The sequence below is a fragment of the Pelodiscus sinensis genome, chromosome 9 (assembly GCF_049634645.1).
Source record: "Pelodiscus sinensis isolate JC-2024 chromosome 9, ASM4963464v1, whole genome shotgun sequence".
NCBI lineage: Eukaryota > Metazoa > Chordata > Testudines > Trionychidae > Pelodiscus > Pelodiscus sinensis.
Window position 1 is genome coordinate 27,864,971 of NC_134719.1, and position 21,791 is coordinate 27,886,761.

Below are 21,791 nucleotides of genomic sequence, written 5' to 3' on the forward strand. Positions count from 1 at the left end.
ATTTTTAATTGATAATCTATTAAAAAAAGATTGAGACACTGATTTAGGGTCTCAGATTATGAGGGACCTTTAAATAAAAAAATATTACTAGTTTTATTTGCATCCTCACCTATATACTAGTATATTTGCAAATATAAAACTTCTTATTTCTATTTTCATTGTCCCTTCGGTTAGAACAAAGCATATTTTTGATATGGGACCTCTTAAATTCGACATAGTTTAGACCCTCAGCATGTTTTCATCCAGCCCTGGTTTTAACTGTTGTTTTAAAATAGGTCATTCTTTGCAGAGACGTCTCCTACTTCCTGTAATCCAACAGAGAAATGGACATTTTTGTAATGGGAAGTTTAGCAGTACATTGTTTGTTCCCTAAACTTTTATGAGTGTGAGTTAATGCTCTTGACTGGTAGTAACCGCTCAAACTAAAATCAGAACTCCTTTTTTGGTGCAGAAAATAAAGCTTGTCTGAGATGCAGAAACATTCAGGAGCACAGTATCTAAAGAGCAAGATAATTGGTTCTGGCATAAGCAAAACTACATCAAAACTATTCAGATTGGTTGCTGGTTGTTATTTTAATGTTCACATCAAAACAGTACTCCACATTGATTTTATTACATGCTTTATTGAATATCAGTATGAAGCCAATGTGGGGTAGTTACCTCAGTCAAAGAGGATGAGTTAATATTAGGAATAACATTAATATAAGGTTATGAAGCTTGAACTAAAATAATTATCTGGACACTTCATTTATAGATGTTGACTGATCTAATATTAAGTTGCCCAAACATAAAGGGAGATTGCTGCACTGTGTCACGCTATTTTAGTATAAACTTGTAAACTAAAATCTTAATTAATTACCTTGCTTTCTTGTTCCCCTTATAGGTGCAACAACCGAACACAATGTATAGTTGTTACTGGATCAGATGTGTTTCCTGATCCTTGTCCTGGAACGTACAAATACCTTGAAGTTCAATATGAGTGTGTTCCTTACAGTAAGTATAAACTTTTTTGCCCTTGTTCACTTTTTCCAGCCTTTACACTTTAATGTTGGAGCACTACCACATGCAAAAGAAGCATATGTCTATGGCCTACAGAACTATTTTGCATGCAGAGCACTTACAGACTAGGGCCTCCAATTAACTTCACGAAGTGTGGAAGGAAGCCATAGTGTGATGCTGGCCAAGTGTCTGTCTGTGTTCTTAAGTGTTTGGCTTTTAAGGCTACTGTTTTTCAAGAAAACAAACTTGAATTAGCTATTCAGTAGGATGGATAGAAATTTGTTCTTTTGCCCAATACCAGTTGCTGACAAATTGGTTTGGCTCTCAGTTTTCTAAAGAAAGAATTGTCTTCAATTTTATTCTTTATCAACTTGAAAGGCTGCCTCCTTTGTTTATGTTACTTTGGGTACATGACAGAACACACTACTGAGATATTAGAAACAAGTGTCTCAGTTATTATTAAATTTTGCAAGAAAGCTTGGTGCTTCCAGGTCTAGGAGCACGTTCACAAGTGCACATTAATTCAGAATTAATAATTTATCAATAAATTGATAAAATGTCTCTTAGTAACACAAGAAAAAGAAATGGACATTTTCAACATAAATAAAACAATTTGTTTCATGACTTGAAATAATCCTTCAAAAAGAATATTTTAAAATTTAATACTAAGAATGAAAAATCAGTAGTCCATCGCACTACAGCAGTTTTGCACAATGTGCTTTCTAATGCCAGAAATCAGTAGTTTTAAAAATTAAAAATTATCTTAACTATTGTTGCACAATAATGAAAAAAATATTTCTTTTTTGTAACTGAAGAGTGTTTGAGTTTTTAAAATGACTGATGATTCAACACTTTCAGCTGTTTTCATTTCCTCCAAAGGTCACTCCTTGGAGTGACTTCTCCTTTAATTCCACAGAGAAATGACCATACCTGCAGTTTAGCAATATAGTGATTGTTTCATAAACTGTTACAGTTGTTATGATTGATATTCTTGATCTCAAACCTAAACCTAAACTAAACTTGTCTCAAATGCAAAAACCCTCTAAAATAGCAGAAAATACACATCAGAACACAAGGGGGTGAGTTCTGGCATAAGTAAAACCATGACAAAACTGGCCATATTGGTTATTGCACATTGTTTTGAAATGCAAACTTCTTAAATCAAAAAGTGCACCATACTGCTTCACCACATTAGCTTTATCCAGCATCCATTGAAGGCCAAACACAGTCACCTTTTGTTTTCATCCCTGCTGTGTATTTCTGTGTCGTTGTAAAACGGGTGATTTTTTTCTATACCCTTTGTAGGTTGGACGCCTACTTTATACACTACTCCTTAGTACTGTTCCTCCGGTGTGTAATATTTGTGACTCGTTGTAACCTTTCTTCTTGTCCCACTTTGAGGGGTTTTGTCCCAATCTAACCAATATTATTTTGTTTAATTAAAGTCACTTTTACTTTAGCAATATTTCTGTTCCCAAATTCCCAGAGAAAGTGCAGTGCATCTGATTCCAAAGCCATGAGGTCAATCAAATGCCAAGAGGTTATTTTTCCGTGGAACCACTTCCAGTAGGCCAGTCTATAGAGAAAAGTATTATGCAATTATCAAACTTTAAAACAATTTTTTGTGCTGTTTTAGGGAGACAAGTGTGGATATATTCTACTGATTGGGTATTCCTATCTACAGGGACTTTTCTTTTTCAGTTATGAGAAGTATAGTGCCACTACGGGCCTACGCTGAACTCTAACTTGTAGCTGTTCTATTCTTTAAAATGTTTGCTTTGCTTAATTCCATTGACACTCCTCTTGAATTATTCTGTGTTAGTAATTATTCTAGACTTAATTTTGTTCTTAAAGTGAAGTTGTAACTGCAGCTTGCAGAGTGGAGACATCAAGAGTAGTTACAACGGTATCACAGGAATTATCCTAGTTATTGGCAGCCCCCAGAAGGTTTGATGAATCAATTCACATAAGCTGTACCATTCATATGCTTATCCTCACCTTGTGATATCTCACTCCAATTTTTTACCTTCCTTCTTTCCACTTCCCAACATCTATCCTTGTATTTTCAAAACTACTTCTGTTTGATGCCCCACAAAAATGCATGTATCAGTTCTTGTGTTCTCTCCCTACTGGGCTGTGCTCTATTTGAATCAGTGCTCTGGGCCCTTTGTTGCACTTTAAAACAGAGTGCTGGCATGTAGAATGCCTGAAATCGCAAGGTTTGCAAATTGCAGCTGGCTCAGCATAAGAGAGAGATCCCCTAGGAAGTGTTTCAGAAAGGTCATCTAGGCCTTTTGGAGGTCTAGGTGAGGAAAGAAATTACAGATCCCTACATTTTCAAACATTTTTTTAAAGAGGTTCCTGATCTTATTTTTCTGAACTGGTCTTTTTCCCCCTATCGCTTTAATTCCCCGCCCCCCCTCCCCCCGCCATGTTTATCACAAGATTGTGTTAAAAAAAAAAGAAATCTCATGTGACTTCCATTCTATCCATGAGAGAGTAAACATGGTTGATTGTGTGGGATTTTGTGGTAAATATCTATAGCTCTCTCTCACACTTTGAATTTAATGTCTCATCCTTGTACAATGTTTATTATACTAGCTTCTCCACATCTTGCTGACATGCATAAATACATAGCTACCTTGCTGACCATGCATATGCCTAGAGCTCCCTGGGTTCTGTGCTCATGAGCTTCATAATGAAATCCTTTATCAGAAGCTTGTTTTTCTTGCCTCTAAAATTCATATAATCTATTGCTGATGTTTTTCTTATCTTTTTCGATTAAAACAATCTTTGGGGATGCCCAGGTGAATCTCCATTAAAAATGGGATTCTAAACAAATCTGCTATGTATTGCTTTATCCTAAAATAAGAATGTTATTGATTGAATTACAGAGAAACGGAGAGTGCCCTACTTGACATTTCTCTCAATTATGCTGCATAATATATTTTGATACTTTGGCTGAATAACAGAAGTCAGCCCTTGTAGGATTAATAAGCACATCAGAAGCACTACTTTCTACATCTATGCATGAAATTTGATGTTAAGCCTTATTTGGACTCAGGAATTCGATGGAAAACATTTTTTAAAGTATTTTGTTCTCTGTGTATTGATTGGACTTTGAAGTGTTTGATTACTTCAGTAAGCCCATCTGTCCCTGAAAAACGTACAGCTGTACACAAATGTTCTCAGAGCAGACATGCCATTAATGATTTTTTTTATTTATGTTTTCCACAACTGCCCTACTATTACTGATTCTAAGCAGGTACCATATTCCTCTTTGCTGAGTAATAAGCTCATGCATAATAATTTACAGGTGGAATCATCTGAAAGTCACTAGCAGAATTGTAACTACTTAAAAATTCTGTTCTGTGTACTTTGATAAGTCCACAACTACAAAGAGCAAGAAAAAAAGTTTGTTATCTGAAGATATTTTAATGAACAAGGCTAGGAAAAATACTATTAATTTCTGAAACATTAACAAAAACATTCTAAATTGTCCCCTGAAAAATATTATATGTGTTTAACTAGTGCTTTTCTCACAAATAACACAGGTAATGCTGTTAAATGAAACCAAACCCCCCACAACTTTTTATGAAAGAAATAAATACATTTCCTAGATAAATAGCTGTACAGATAGTTTTGATACATTTCCTTTGTATCAACTGATAGATTTATGAAGGAGTGGTACAATGGCATTGTCCAAGTCATTTATTGAAACTGAAGGAACATACTTCAAAAGCATACTGTCAGTGGAAACTGGTTTTTATAGCTAGTAATTATTGGGAGGCTATTTACTAGCTGAACTTTGGTTGTAACACCTTTCATGTAACTACATAATCTATTCCTTTAAACTTCTTTGGGAAAGAATTGCTTCAGTAATGTAACAACTCTGCTAATCAGGTTTGTTTTATGAAGCACTTCCCTTTGATGGTATGTTTGGTGGTGGAGATGGTATTTGTTTCAATGCTTGGTGTGACTGTCTTTACATACTAGCTTGCTATTTCGGGCTTAGCTGATGATGCTGGAAAATGCTTGAATGAGCTAAATGTTAATATTTTTTTCTCTTTTCTTCTTGCTTACTGTGCTTTTGCTTCTTCCTTCTAGATATTTTTACTTGTTCTTTTTACTCTGATTTTGCAGTTCTAGACTGAGAAGTTTCAGTATTTTCAAGATTCACATTCAGGGGGGGGAAAAGCCCCAATGAAAACTAAAGGCAATGAGCTGCTTCATTTACAAGGAAGAAAAACAGAATGCTGATGAGGGGAATTATAAGCACATGTCCATATCCATACATCGAATGTGTGTACACACGCATACGCACATACACTTTCTCACTCTCTTATCCTGTGTGTAATATATATTAATATATAATTAAAAAACTTGATAGGAATATGCATTGCATTTGGGAAGGGAATGTATATCATGCGTTAGTGAAGTCATTCATTATTTATTCAGGTTCACTAAGTGAAACTACATGCCAACATATCGGTGTTGCCTCCTTAATCTACTAAAATGATTGATCCATGTTCACTTATGTAACTAGAATCTTTCTCCTGCTAGGTTTTCCTGTTGTCTGTTTCTCTTTATCCAATATAGTGCAGTTCTTATTCTCCCTATATGTAGCCTCTGTTACTAATTTAATCTTAGATTAATAGTCAATTTATGTTAATCTTCTTTCTTTTTTCCTTGCACTTTTTTATTTTTCTTCCGATGCTTAAAATAGAAGTGGAGCAAAAAGGTAAATAACGTACACAGTCCAAACCCCAGCTCCTTGTTATGTGCCTTATGGATGTTAACCTCCTCCCTTCCCCTACCCACGACACTCTGATATTATGATAATCAGCAGGATCTCATAAGTACACCTCATAAAGAAGTGGACTGTTTGCAGTAAAGAGACTTGGTTGCTTAAAGTAGGTGGTGGGATATAGTGTCTGAAGCACTTGGGCTGGAGGGGATATTCCCTTGCTTTCTCTCTTTCCCTTTCTTAGTATCATCCTTGGGTACTTTCCTGTTTAATAATGTCATCTTGCCTGGCTTCCAGAACCCTCTCCATAGCATGCCTTGATTACAGGGTTTCCTGGTCTGTTTCATTCATTGCTTTGGTTGTGTTTTGTTTTCTCTGCTCCTAATTGCTTTCTCTATATACCTGATGATTTGTTTATTGAGGCACCTCCTTTTTCAGCCTCACCATTTCTTAAAGTTCTAAACAATTTGATGTGATTTTTTTGTACTGAAATGACCTACCACACTACTCTACACCAGTTAAAAGCTCTGGAGCATAAATGCTATCTATATTCACTAAAGTCTAAGATGAAAATACAAGAGTAGCTCTGTATTTTTAGATGTATATGCGTGCTATTGAGCCTTGGTCTATACTAGTGAAAACAGTTCCCATCAACTTTGCATACTGGTACAATAAGAACATGGTAACTTTAAGAAAAGTGGACGATAAAGAGTGATAATTGCAATTATTATAAAATAAAATGAATCTTTTCTTCCTGACACAGTCACTATGACTAACCTAGCCTTTATTTGGTAGCATGAATGTTTTATTTTGACATAATTCTTGTCTTACTTCTCTCTGTGACTGTTAGTTTTTGTTTGCCCGGGGACGTTGAAAGCAATTGTGGACTCACCGTCTTTATATGAAGCTGAACAAAAGGCAGGAGCTTGGTGTAAAGATCCTCTCCAGGCTGCAGATAAAATATACTTCATGCCATGGACTCCATATCGCACTGATACTTTGATAGAGTATGCTTCTTTAGAGGACTTCCAAAATGGACGACAACAGACAACTTACAAACTTCCAAATCGAGTGGATGGCACTGGATTTGTGGTGTATGATGGTGCTGTGTTTTTTAACAAAGAAAGAACCAGGAACATTGTAAAGTTTGACTTGAGGACTAGAATTAAGAGCGGAGAGGCCATTATCAATTATGCTAACTATCATGACACTTCTCCATACAGATGGGGAGGAAAGACTGATATTGATTTAGCAGTTGATGAAAATGGTTTATGGGTAATTTATGCTACGGAACAAAACAATGGAATGATAGTTATTAGCCAATTGAATCCATATACTCTTCGCTTTGAAGCAACATGGGAAACCACATATGACAAACGGGCAGCATCCAATGCTTTTATGATATGTGGAGTCCTCTATGTAGTCCGATCAGTGTATCAAGACAATGAAAGTGAAACTGGGAAGAATGAAATTGATTACATTTACAACACCAGGTTAAGCAGAGGAGAATATATAGACGTTCCCTTCCCCAATCAGTACCAGTATATTGCTGCAGTGGATTACAACCCAAGAGATAACCACCTGTATGTATGGAACAACAACTTCATTCTACGATACTCTCTAGAGTTTGGCCCACCTGACCCTGCCCAAGGTAAGAATTTGCTTTTACTTTACAGTCCACTTGCGTCATCATTTTTGTTTCTAGACCTTGATTTTGTCAGATAGGAAGGAGGATTTCTTTGCTACTCAGTACCATTGGCAGTATTATTTATGTTGGTTTGATACACATAGAAGTGCCTGCTTTGTAGTGCTGAATCACAAGAGATTTTTTTTATTGGGATTAAATGCTTGGTTTTTGTGTCACCTGTACTAGAGGAATTGCTGAAAAATAAGGCTTATTTCATTTATTTTGAACCAGAAACCTGTAAGCATTAGTGCTGTGCTTCCTGACTTTTAAATTGATTACAATGTGCATAAAGATCTTTTAACATCTCGGTACCAGCACTTGAGAGAGATGAGTGCTAAGAGATCCCAGGGGGACTGATAGGGTTAATATGTAATGCCAGGTATACATGTTCTAAAGCTTTTCTATCATGCGTGCACCATCTCCAGTATCTGTTTAGAGAAGATTATCCAACATCTATCTATCAGATTATGACATTGTGGAATTAATTATACATTAGTCTTCTAGGTAAATCTGTAATAATTGCAGTCAGTCTGAAATGAGCACAACTATGTCAATCAATTCACCCCCTCCCAATACCTTTTGGGACACAGATCTCATAAGAAATTACTTCCACAAGTATGAACCAGAAGTTACCCCCGGTGTTCCCCCTAATCTTTTCTATCCATGTGTGGATTTTTTCCATCTCTGTGCAGAATAAATTATATTATGTGCACTGAGGCATATGCGGATGTGCACCACCCAAAGAAACACAAACCTAGCTGTGAGTGCTCTGCTAATCATCTGGGTGGCATTAGAATCTCTCCTGAGTGTCAGCACAAGTGCACAGCTTACAGGGAACACTACTTACCACGCAGAGGTACAGTAAATGCATGAAGAATTGTCACGTATGGAACATTTTGGCAAGGAGAACACCCGGATTTTGTCAAGCTTCTTTAGTATTGAAGACAAATGTTGCACTTCTCATGTTATTAATGTGTACATTTACTAACTTTTTTCACTTCAGAAATTCTTACAATAAGACCTAGTCGATGCACAAAAGTTGTACCACTTCAGCTATAGTAATTTTGTCCAAGTGGTACCATCGCAGTAGTGTGAACTCAGTTATATTGGTATAAAAGTGATTTTTACCAGTATAGCTATTCCTGGTGCAGGAAGGAGAACAAGCAGTGCTGGTATAAGATACTGGTATTACGGCATACTTACTAACAGTTGTACTGGCATAGCTATTTTGTTTTGTTTTTTTAATTGGTAAAAAAACCACCTGTAGATCAGGCCTTAGTTAGTTGCACTTTTTTGGGAGGAAGGAAGGGGGACATTATTATGTGTTATAAATTGATGCTGCAAGACATTTAAAATGATGAAGTCAGTTGAAAAACAACAATGTTGGTTCTATGTAATTCATGGGACTAGGGCAACTGCTGTAGTATTTATTTCAGTGATGCAGCTCTAGACAAACAAGAGTTAGATCCCTTGAGTGTGTAGCAGAAGCTAAGCTTTAACTCACTGTATAGAAAAAGTGAGTGAAGCAAGATCTTGAAAGGGAGTAAAAAGCTTTTTGAGCCCTTTGCTAGTGAAACTCTTCTCATCCTTATATAGAATCCAGTGTAAGTCAGAAAGTTTTCACTGTTTATTCATGAAGGTATCTTTAGAAAATTTTTAGAGTGGTTTGTGAATGTGTGTAATTATGTTGTTATATTTCTAAGTTTAGTGAAGGTGGTGAGTGTGTATTTTTTTTATCTTGAATTTTATTTTACTACAGACAGGGGCAGATGACCATTTTGCGGGGCCCAGGGCAGCCCAATTTCACAGGGCCCCCCTTTGCCACAGCGCATGCGTGGTGGCGCCACGGCACATGCGTGGGGCTTCTTGAAGGGCGGGGCCCGGGGCAGCCGCCCCGCTCGCTCTGCCCTATATCCGCCCCAGACTACAGACATACAAATAAATCTATGTACTTATAGTACACAGAAGTCATGTGAATGTGCATATATACAAAATAGTTTCTTTTATTTATGCATATTTAACCCTTAGTGTGTGTATAAACATTTTCCATTTAGGCTTTGTTCACACTTAACAGATTAATGCGCAGCCATAGCTGGGCTTTAAACTGAAAGTGTGGCCATGGCATGAGTCCTAGGAGAGCACTGGAGTGCTCTATGTAAACCACCTTTACGAGGCTCACACTGGTGCTTTACAGTGCTGTAACTTGCTGCAGTGGGAGGGAGGAGGTTATCGGGGGACACACCCCATAGCCAGAAAGTTATAGCGCTGTAAAGTGCCAGTGTAGACTTGGCAAAAGTCTCCTTCAGTCTAAAAGCATGTCTGCCTTGTAGCTGAGCTCGTTGGGTAGATGGACACGTCCTAGCTAACATGCTAGAAATAGCCGTATAACCAGAGTTAGCCTGGGCAGTGGCTCAGTCTAGAGACTCTAGACTGTCCCTTAGGGCTCAGAGCAACTTTGTCCCATCTGCTGCCCAGGCTGCTCCTGATTACAGTGGGTATTTTAGAGAGCATGAGTCTGTCTACTCATGCTGGGAAAAATTCCTCAGCTGCAGTGTAAGCCAGTGGTCTCCAACCTTTTTAAGCAGAGGATCACTTTTTGAATTTAAGTGCAATCCAGGATCTACCTCTGACTCAAATACCCTTGCCCCCTTGCTTTGTGCCTCTTCTTTGAGGCCCTACTCCTGCTCACTCCCTCCCCCCCCCCCCCCCCATCCTCCCTTCCTTTCACCAGGCAGGGGCAGAGGGTTGGGACACAGGCTGTGGTCTTTGGCTAAGGGATTTGAACTGTGAGAGAGGCTCTAAGCTAGGCCTGGGATAGGGAGTTGGGGTTGAGGAGGGGGTTCAGGGTACAGGCTGTGTAAGGGAATTTTATATCCAAGGGGTTCAGGACTAGGACAGGGGCTTGGGATGTAAGAGGAGGTTCGTGACTGAGGCAGGAGTTTGGGATTCTGGCTCCAGCTAGGCACTGCTTACCTCAGGTGGCTCCTAGGTAGTGGTATTGTCGGGCTAAGGCGGGCTCACCCCTACCCTGGCCCTACACCACTCTCAACAACAGCCAGCAAACTCCCTCCATCCCAAGCCCTGTGCCCCCCATCCGTTCTATGGAGATAGAATACAAGGTAGGAGGGGGGCACCCTGACATCAGCGCCCCTCCTCTCTCTTCCCTGGTCTGCACAGCAAGCACGAGGCTCCTGGTGGGCAGCTCCAAGGCAAAGGGCAAAAGATGCACAGCAGTTGGGGGAAGGGGCAGTTGAAGTGCTGTGCTTGATAGCCTCTTGGCCAAACCAGTCAGGATCACCTGTCAGAGGCTCCAAGATCTACCAATAGAGCCCAATCTACTGGTTGGTGACCACTGGTGTAAGCGTACCCTAAACCAGCTCCCCATAGTTAAAAGAAATAGTACATTGAAGAGGGAGAGAGGCTTCCTAGTATGAATACCCTTTACACAAATATAAAGTCATAGAGGGATTAAGGAAGACAGCCCTTTAAACTTATATTTTGTTTGTATACAATGCTCAAGTCACTTTAATGTCCATCTAAGGTCCCTGCTGGTGTGTCTGACATCGGTCTACATCCCCAACAGACATGACACTTTGGCAGATCACTTCAGTAGGGCATTCTTGTTTCGCCATGAATGATTGCTCCATCCAGAAGTCGTAAGCTTCATCTTCCACAAGCAGGGAAATCCCAAGTAGATCTGTTCATGTCCAAGGAGAACATGAAATGTCCCATTTTCTGCTCAGTTGGGGGAGACTGGTAGAGGCTGCATGTCAGATGCTTTCTGCTCCCATGATCGAGGTCCTTGTTGTAGTTATTCCCTGCCTCTTCCTCCATAACCATTGATCCACAAGGTCCTCAGGAAAATCCGGTTGAAGGTGGTCATCCTTCTTCTGATGGCTTGGCTGTGCCAGCTCTGGCTCACCACTCAGGCCAGACCTGCTTTTTCAGAACCATCACAGTCTTCTGCCTCCAAGCCTGGTAGTGCTGCACCTGATGATTTGGCTACTGCATGCTAAATGCGGAGGAGCTGCCATACTCTGCCAGTGTCCAGCAGGACCCATAGACAGCAAGAAAGCCCTACACCAGAGCAACCTATCTGGCTAAATGTGAACTGTTCACCTGCTGGACTTTGGATAAAAGCATTTAGTCAGAGAAAGCCTCATTGTTAGTTTAAACAGATTACCGATTAGCATGAGCTTATTGGCTAACCAAATGGTCTAGCTCCCAGGGAGCGACAGCCGACTTTCCAGGAGCAGGGCGGCAGGTGAGAGCTTATACTTGCTGGGAGTAAGTTTAAATGCTGAATCCCAATGTGCACCAGCTTCCAGGGAGCTGCCTGCTACCCAACCAGTTATCCAATTATAGGGATGTTAAAATGCAATTATTTCCTTAATTGAATAGTTGATAGATTTTCTGTCAACTATTCGATTAGTTGACAAGGGAAGACAGTTATGGCGCTCAGTCTGGCTCATGCTGATTCACAGCAGAACCGCCCCAGCTACCGCTCTGCATTAAACAGCCCAGGGGAGCCGCACGCGAAGGCTCTAGGTCGACCTCTGCTCCACGGATCTCTTTTCATTCTGAAAATGAAAATTCTGGTCTGATGAATAAAAAGAGAACTATGGAACAGGGACCAAGCTAGCGCCTTCACATGCAGCTTCCCTGGGCTATTTAATGCAGTGCGGCACCTGGGGTTGTGTATGTGTGTGACGTCTGCTGAATGAAAAGAGACCCGCAAAGCAGGAACTGACTGAGTGCATTCGCGTGCCGGCTTCCCTGGGCTTGGGGGGAAGCAACTTGTCAATAGTGCTAATCGATAAGCTCCTACTTATCTATTAGTCGACTAGACGCTAACATCCCTAGTCAATTGCACACATTTTAACATCCCTATTCACTGCAGTTAATCCTGGACTACTTTCTGCAGCTTAATCTACAAAACTAGTCACTTTTGTCTATCAAAGTTTACTTGGCTACTGTCTCGGCCTTCCATCCACTGCTCAAGGATATATCTGCTGGATTCCTTAAGTGTTTCGTGCTGTCATGGTTCATAGGATCTCTCTCTTGGAGCTTTTGGTTTCTGTTCTCTCCTTCTTTTCTGGAAGGTTCCATTCCTGTCTGTAGTAACATCTGACTGCTGGGCTTCTGAGATTAGTATGCTCACCTCTTAACCTCACTTAAAGACACAGTTCAATGGCAGCCATACCCGGCTTTCCTGCCCATGGTGGTCTCATAGTTTCATATAGGCCAGTACATTTACTTATCTGTCTTTTTCCTCAAAGCCACATATATTGGAGGAATATATGCCACATTTTTTAGATGTCAGGAATAGTGTGAACCAGGGTTCCCTTTAAGGTCCACACTTGTATGAGTGCGTACCATGAGTTTGCCTCCTGCCCACCTCCTTGGCAGGGCCACACAGTGACTGCTGCCCTGCATCAGGAGCAGCTGGGCAGCCACCACACCACCCTGGCCATAGCTTCAGTCCTTCCCCAAGGCTGGAGCTGTGGTGAGAGCCAGCCACATGATGAGCAGCGGCAGCAGCTCTGGCCGCCGGGGCCTGGGTCCGAGCTGACACGTGGTGAATGGCAGTGGTGGCATCTCCAGCGGCCAGGGCAAGGTCCAAGCTGCCATGTGGGAAGCGGTGGCAGGGGCAGTGGCAATTCTGGTTGCTGGGGCCAGGGTCCGAGCTGCCATGTGGGGTGTGGTGGCAGTGCAGTTCCAGTGGCCAGGACTGAGACAGGTTAGATAAGAGAGAACTAATCCAACCAAGTGGTTCTGAACCTCTTGTGCATCCCATTCTACATCTGCTTGATCATCCTCCAGATTTATCGGGATCATTTGCATTGTGTCAGAGTAAGTGGCTACATTTTTGGTGATGATGGTGATATCCACAAGTCTCCTCTTAAATATGCACAATACAATGCATTGTTAAAAATATTTCTCTGAGAATGGTGCTTTTTTTTGGGGGGGTTTTCCACCAGCGTGCATGCTGCCCACTGATAGAAAATTGCTTATTAATCTCCAAAGAGTGACCAGTTTCCATCATAGTCGCCTAACGGAACTGCCGATGTTAATTTTTTTAATACATTGTTTTCTGTGGTTTGTAATAACAGTAATCCCTTTCAAATGGGACATGAACTCTCAAAAAGTCATTAGCTTCAGTCCATGTGCTGTATTTAACTTTCACCTTCCTGTAGCTATGTTTCATATCTCCACAGAAAATGCAAACGCCATGGTGTCACTGAAGATTTAGGACTTGGGGTAGTTGTTTTATGGCCTTGTTAATTATAATATAATACATGTAACAATGACCAAGTAAAGACTTAAATACAAAAAAGGGATCCCTCTTAGTAAAATGGTCACAATTAATTACATTTGGGGTAATTAATAAATGCATCTTTATAAAATAAAAAGAACCTAAGATGGCGATGCTAAGTAATTATGGTCATTTTACAGACTGAAAAATTAGAAGATTCAGAGGTGGTTTATTAATTATTTGCACTATATTACTGGACTATCTAGAGTCTAACAGCTGAAATCAGAGCCCCCAACTGAATTAATGTGTCCAATTTTGATCTCCACACTTTAGGACAAAATAGTGAGAGAGCCCAGAGGGAGAATACATTAAAAAAGGGGGGGGTGCGGGGGAGGTGGAGGTGTAGAAAACTTTACCTAAAAGGAAAGGTTAAAAACAGGCATGTTTAGTGTTGAGAAAAGAAGACTGAGAGCAGGAACCCAAGCTGGGGGTTTTCAGGGTGGGTGGGTGCATAGTCATGCATCTTGTTAATTATCCCTTGTTTTAGTATTTTTCTTACATAAAAATTTAAGTGTGTCTGTGTGTGTACACACACACACACACACACTTAAATTTTATATACACACACACACTTAGCATCGCCAACAATATATAATACTGTTAGTAATTGGTGGGTGCCACAGTGGCAAGCATCCGAACAAGCACACATGATGTCAACATCGGTGCACAAGGCAAAACTCACTCTATTCAAGGATGGGAAATCTTAGAGGGAGCACTGGTGTGAGCTCTCTGAATTGAAAGTAGGGATGTTAATTAACATTTAAAATATTAACCAGTTAAATGCTAGGTTTAACAAGTTAACCCTAGAGTAGCCCCCACCCATGGGATGACTGGCTGCATTTGCGGGTGGGGAACTGCTGTGCTCCTGGCTGCAGTGGTGATGGTGTTGGCCTTTCTGGGCCTGGCTGCAGGTAGGTGAGAGCTGCTCCAGGCCTGGTCCCACCACAGCCAGGGCATAAGGCTGCTCTGGCCCTCACCATGAGCGTTGGGGGCTACCCTGCAGCCCTGCTATAGCTGTGGAGGGCAGTCTGCTCCAGTCCTGGCCACTGGTAGCGAGGGCTGCTCTGGCCCCGGTTCTGTCATGGCTGCGTGGGGCTGCTCCTGCCCTGGGCCTCAACAAGGGTGGGGCAGGCATGCTGTTCTGGCTGAGCCACTGCAGCTACAGGAATGGTCCAGCCACTCATGCTAGTTCATGGTTACCTTGTAAGTCACATGTTTACTGGTTAACCTCCTACAGCCCTATTTGAGAGGCACAACTCATTCCACAAGTTGACACAGTTGTTAGTTACGATGGTTAACAGGATAAAAGGTTGTGTCCGCTCAAAGAATTTTTTCTTGGATTACTGCCTGCATTCACTGCTACTATGATCAGGCAAAGATACCATCTCTGGAGAATATAAGCACCAACTGAATCAGGGTTCAGGCCTCTTCAGCAGCTTTTCTGGCCCAAGTGCTTACCCAGAGAAGCTACCATCTGATCATCCTGTTACTCTTACCCAGCAGGCCTGGGTTGACACTGGCTTTGGTAGGGAAGTATTGCAAGCTGGTAGACTTTGAACTCCAAGCCCTCCACTTCTGAGTCGCCCAGGATGGAATCGACATGAGCAAGTGCACAAAGAGAAAAAAATGGCTACCTGTTTTTTTTTAGAACTGTTGTTCTTTGATATGTGTTGCTTATATCCATTCCAAGTAACTGAGGATGTGTCTATACTACAGTTTTTTTTCAGAAAAACAGGCATTTTCCCGAAAAAACTTCACTTATGTCCACATTGCAATCGTGTTTTTTTTTTTTAAATTAAAGAATGGAGGGGGTTTTCCAACATTGGTAAACTTCTTTCTACAAAGAGGAAGCCTTTTTCCAAAAGAGCTCTTTTGAAAAAAGGCGTGTGTGGATGGGGAAGAGGGAACTCTTTAGAAAGAAGAGGAAAGATAAAAAAGCACAGATGCCCTGGTGGCTACTCTGTCCATATTAATCACAGTTTAAATGCAAGATAGTGTCCATTTAGTGTGGACGCTCTCTTTCGGAAGAAGTTTTTTCGGAAGATCTCCTATGGAAAAGCTTCTTCCAAAAGAAACCTGCAGCCTAGACATAGCCTGAGATGGATGTAGGCAGCACCTAATATTACAACGCATGAGCATGGCATTCAAGGCGCTGAAGCCAATTGGATACCGCTAAGGCAGAAGTCTCCTGTGCACATGCGTGCACACGCACCTAGCATGGAATGGACGGAAGTAACACATCTCAAAAAACAAGTTATAAAGGTTGGTAAAGTTGGGTGTTGTTTCTACATCTTTTAACCATAGGACCTTATTTTACTGCCTTGTCCTAAGATACCTGTATATCAGGCATTTAATAGTGTCATACAGCTAGTGTCTCAAAAGCAGAAGTCGTGGCTTTGGCTTCTTTTGTTGGAATTATTAATTAGGGGCCATTGTGGAAAACTTAGCAATCTGTGTCACTTCTCTTTGGAATGGGAGCAGTAATGATATATTGACTTTCTCTGATCCCTGTCTATCTGCCGTCTTGACTTTAACGCTTGGCTACACCATAACTTCCAACTGCTGAGTATTTGAAAGACTGAAGTCCTCCTGGGTAAAAAGACTTCTTTGTCATATCTGACTCACACTCCTGAAATCAGACATTCACATTGCTCCCAAGGCCAAAAATCTTGGACTCATTCTTGACCTCAGATCTGTTTTCTTTTTTCAGATGTCTCCCTTATGTTTAATTCTGTCTATTGCAACCTCAAGAATATTGCCAGTATTTGACCTTACCATGACCCTGCCTTTGCTGAAAATCTTATCCATGCCTTAATCACAATCTCTCCTATTGCAATTGTGTATTTTACCATTTTCCTCAATCCTTCAGGGAATTCAGAATGCTGTGGCCAAAGTACTCTCTTGCACCAAGAAACAGACTCATATCACATCGGCCTTTTCTCTCATTCACAGATCTTTCCCTTGACTTCATCCGTTGTGTGCTGTTTTTTCCCTCTCTGTACTTAAGGAAATTACTGTATATAGTTCTGTAAAGTATTCTCTATGCTGCCACTCCCTACACAGTACTTTGATACGTCATATATGGACATCAGTAAAAACTGTGCAGGAATGTAGTGTCTAGGGTAAGTGAAAAGATATGTTTTTAAAGTTATATCCTTAAATTAAGTCATAAAATATATTTTGAATTAAAATAACAAACAGATGCAACTCAAAAGAAGTGTGTGCACCATACCAGATTCTTGCTTAGCAAGCTCTCTGGAGGTATGTCTACACTACCACCCTAGTTCGAACTAGGGTGGTTAATGCAGGCAACCGAAGTTGCAAATGAAGCCCAGGATTTAAATATTAATGAAATTATCCCGGGCTTCATTTGCATCTTACCGGGCGCCGCCATTTTTAAAGCCCCGGTGGTTCGGACTCCGTGCCCGCGGCTACACGCGGCACGGAGCAGGTAGTTCGAATTAGGCTTTCTAATTCGAACTACCATTACTCCATGAGGAGAAAGCCTAATTCGAACTACCTACTCCGTGCCGCGTGTAGCCGCGGGCACAGAGTCCGAACTACCGGGGCTTTAAAAATGGTGGCGCCCGGTAAGATGCAAATGAAGCCCGGGATATTTAAATCCCGGGCTTCATTTGCAACTTCGGTTGCCTACATTAACCACCCTAGTTCGAACTAGGGTGGTAGTGTAGACATACCCTGGGTGAGGATATGTGTATTAGAAAAAAAGTGCAGTATCACAGACACCCAAAGAATACAAGAAGGCAATAAAATACTTCAGGAATAAAATACTGTCTAAGTTGAAAGAGCAGCGAGGGATATTTTCAAAAATGGAAACACTGTCACACTGTAATGCTTCTTTGGCATCAAAGAGAATGCAGATCCTTTTCTTGGTGAATTAGGGGAAGATTTAATCTATGTTCATTCCAATTTGTGCTAACTGTGCAAAACAGTTCAAACTGGAGTTCATTCTCCTCATTTGCAGCATGTTAACTATCATTATGTTTTATCAGATCATTGCAGGAAAATACAGCAGCTGTTGGGTGTGCGTAGAGCACAAACCCTGATAGTGCCATTACCCAGGCCTTAAAATAATAGGGAGTTAGTTCAAATAAATCTTTATCACCCCAAGAATCTTCCAGGGAGTCACGTAGCAAACTGTTCAAGAAAATCAGATCTCCACCATATTTTCATGCTTCTGTTTGATTGAGGAGTGGACTTGGGGAAAGAAATGGGAAACAATTAACTCAGTTTTCAAGTGTAGCAAATTTTGCCAGTTTACTGAAACCTTTATTATCATGTGCAGGTATAAATTAAGAACATGACTATACTAACCTTATGTTCTCACCTAAGCAGGATTGTCTGGATTAATAGCTAGATGAGCAAGTTCTTAATACATAGGTGCTGCAGGAAGTGTTGGTGATTTTCCTCAGTATTGAAACAACATCCCCGTTCTGTGCTGTGGGGGAGGAGGGAAGTGACTTTCAGAAGAGATGTAAAACCATAAGTCCTTGCTACTTATGGGGTATTTTAAATCCCACAGGCAGTGTTTGTGAGAATAGGAAGTGTTGACTCTTGTGTCCTAACTGAGTGCGAATGTCTTCATTGTTGTTGTATTTTATTTTTTCAGAAGTGTTTAAGTGACTTAGAAGTCTCAGGCCTGGTCTACACTAAGAAATAAGATGAGGATAGCAATGTTGCTCAGGAGTATGAAAAATACAAACCCTTGAATGATCAGTTAAATCAGCCTAACCCATGGTGCATAGACAATGCTGTGTCAACAAGAGAATTCTCCTATACACTACCTACAGACGCTTGGGGAGTTGGGATAGCTATGCTAATGGTGAAGCTCTCCTGTCGGTGTGCAGGCAATGTTTTCGCAGAAGCCCTACTGTATTGCAACCACAGTGAGGCAGTGCTTTAAATGTAGACAAGCCCTAAATTTCATTTTCAGATTTGATTTAGGCATGTAGGCATCTATGTCTCATTGAAAGCCACCGGAACTCACTTAAGGCCAGTTTTTTAAAGCTATGTAAGTATTTAAAGATATGTAGGCACTTAATTGACGAGGCTCAAACTTCCATTGAAGTCAATCAGAGTCAGGTCTTTCAGTGAGAATGAGACACTTGGATGCATAGTGGAATTTTGAAAAGCAGTTATTATAAGCATATTTAGATGTCAAAATACCTTGAGTAATCTGGCCTTTACTGTCTAAATTCTCCTTTCCTTTTAATTAGGGGTGAAACTTATTATTCTCTCTCTTTCTCAAATTGTTAGATTATTCTATATTACACCCTAATAACAGTTGCTGTATTTCACCCCAGTGGTTCCTACGTTTTCAGTGTTGGAGGGAATTAATCCATTTGGATAGTTCAAATATTAATTTAAATTTTGTCTAAGAAAAAGTATGATATAAATGTAAGCTAATTTACCATCTACGCAGAAAGTCTTTGTTTGCTTTTTACTTGTTTATGCAACCCAGTTTCAGTTTAACACATTCTCACATTTAAAAAAGAAATCTAAACAGTTTTCCTCCTCCCACCACTTCAATTGTTGTAGCCCCATCTAAAATTTAATACCAAACAAAATGAGATTTTGTAACTGCTTTAGTTTTGACGCGAGAGGCTGGTTATATAGCTCCCTATAGTCGCATCCCAGCTCCTTGGGCACACGAGGCTGATCTTCAGAGTCCTTCACAGATACAAATAATTGGAATTTGCATTTGCATCTGCAAAAATGATTTCCAGATATCTACATCCGTAGATGTGGGTACCCACGGATATAAAGAGGATATCTGCAAATTTACAGGGTTCTACAAAATTTGTATCCACATCCACAAAAATTAGCCGTGGATATCCTTATTCACATGTGGATATGAATACCTATAGATATAAATCAGATATCCATGGATTTACAGGGCTTTGCTGATCTTTTCTCTGCAGTTTTGCATTTGACTCTTAGATGCAGTTCTGCAGTGTAAGCAGTTACTTCATAGCTGTCACTTATTCATTGTGAAAGTTCTGATTGATGGTGTATCAGGATATGTTCTCTTTCCTAGCGCTGTACAAACATTACTTAATGGTCATGATTCTAATTAATTTGTAGCAAAGAAGAGTAAACTCCAGTTTTACATCTAGAATAAATAGCAATCTGAGATTACATTGTAGATGAAATCCTCCCCTAGTCCTTTAAAAACAAAGTGACCTGCATTCTAAATGCTAGATGTTTTTCAAAAGTGGTTTCTTGAATCGTTAGTGTATCATTCTTTTAACATTTTCCACAGAAGGTGCTTCTCCTTTCCTGAATTTCCAACTCTATTTCGATTATTGTAGCATTCTCTTTCAGCTATTTAATTTCATTACAGGCTCTAGGAAAGTATTTTGCAGATAGTTTTTTGACATGTTTATCTTTGTGATTTTATGTTATTACTAATTAGGAATTTTAAATATTTTTTAAAATTATTTTCAGATCATTTAAAGAACTCAAAGTAGATGTGCTTTACAATTTATTTTAACGGATAACATTGAAAAGAGTCTTACATAATACAGCAGAATGGCAGCAGAGCAGCTTTTCTCAAAGTTACAGTATGAAATTGTGTTCTTAAAAGTCACCTGACCATTGAATGTCAAATATTTGTCATGAATCTTTTTAGTGATGTTTAGCTACTTCTTGTAATATTTAGACTATTCTTGTCCCCAAACCAAAATTAAGAGTCTAATAATGGTACTAATTGTAATATTGTTAATGGTTATTTTAGGGATTAAATGTGTACTAATTAGCACAGGGTGTCATGGGATATATAGAATGATGGTTATAATCCATTCTCCCCTGCTCCCTTCTCCCCTCCCCACCTCTCAGCTCCTGATTCAGCAACAGTTACTTGACACTTCTTCAAATGATTGTGATGCTTTTGACAAATGTTAATTGAGAAAGCACTGAAAGCCTGGCTGCATTGTAATAAAAAGAAAATTACAGAGGTTTCACAAGATGTCATGCAAATACTTATTAAAAAAAAAGATAGACGGGTTTGAATAAGTTTTTGCAGCAGCTGCCTAGGTAAGAAGTTTAGCAGGATTAAAAGGGCATTACTCAAACTGTAAATTAAATTAGAGTTAAATTAAAATGCAAACTTAAGTTTCAGGTTGAAATTGAGACTCTCTCAGAAAACCCTTGCATCTATTGGTTTAAAGAAATATAGTTTGTTAAAAAATTGCCATGTAATTTGTTTATACTTTAGCATGGTCAGTTGATAGCATCTATAAAATTTTTATCCATAAAGGATTATTATAAGTGATTAGTGTGAATTTAAAACTGTGTAACATGAAATGTGACAACATTTCAAACTCAGAAAAACATTTTTTTTAAATTCCAAAATATCTCCTAAAAGACAGATTTCTTGTTTGTACTTGTGGTTTAATTAAATTTCAAGTATGTATAGTTTTGATAAGTCATAGCCCAAGGACATAAGAGGTGAAAATCCTCTTTTTGTGCTTAGAATAAACTTATGAGAAGTAACAGAAAAAAAACTCAGCAGCCCCCAAAACTGAAAAATGTCAGATCTGTTTGTTTCCAGTATGTCTGACAGGAGATAAAGTAAATATCTGTCCTTTATTTGTAAAGTCCTCAGGGCAGGGGGCTGTCTTTGTTTTGTCTGTAAAGCATCATGCATACCTGTGAAGATGCAGAAATAACAAATGATGCAGTTGCATTCTTCCACTGGCTCCTTTTGTTATACTCTTGCTCAGACTCTGATGAACAAAATTATGCTGGTGAGTGCAGTGTTCATAAATACCAATATATCTGTGTCCCAATAGAACACCAAATAGATCTCTTCAGTACTTTTTCCAATACAAGGCTTATATATTAGTACATTCCTTATGTGGGTCAGCAGAATCAACAAAGTATGGGTCTCAAATAAAAAATTATGGGGATGTCTTGACACAGACGATTAAACTATGAACTGGCTTGAAACACTTGTTTTTTCGTACCTACTTTATTTTAAAAAATAGTTAAAACCTGAGATGATCAAAAACTAGGACAAC

General features: G+C 39.7%; 1 protein-coding gene across 15 annotated transcripts in view; it reads left to right on the forward strand.

The window, feature by feature from the left end:
• The window catches only part of ADGRL2 (adhesion G protein-coupled receptor L2), a 532,296-nt gene that overhangs the window by 463,683 nt on the left and 46,822 nt on the right, over positions 1-21,791 (forward strand). For all 15 annotated transcript variants that reach the window (XR_012905938.1, XM_075936335.1, XM_075936334.1 and 12 more), the window contains 2 exons: positions 884-993; positions 6,597-7,397. Coding sequence is in view for 14 of the 15 variants with exons in the window: in XM_075936335.1 (XP_075792450.1) it covers positions 884-993; positions 6,597-7,397 (911 nt within the window). In the remaining variant the exon portion in view is untranslated. The remainder of the gene's footprint in view (positions 1-883; positions 994-6,596; positions 7,398-21,791) is intronic.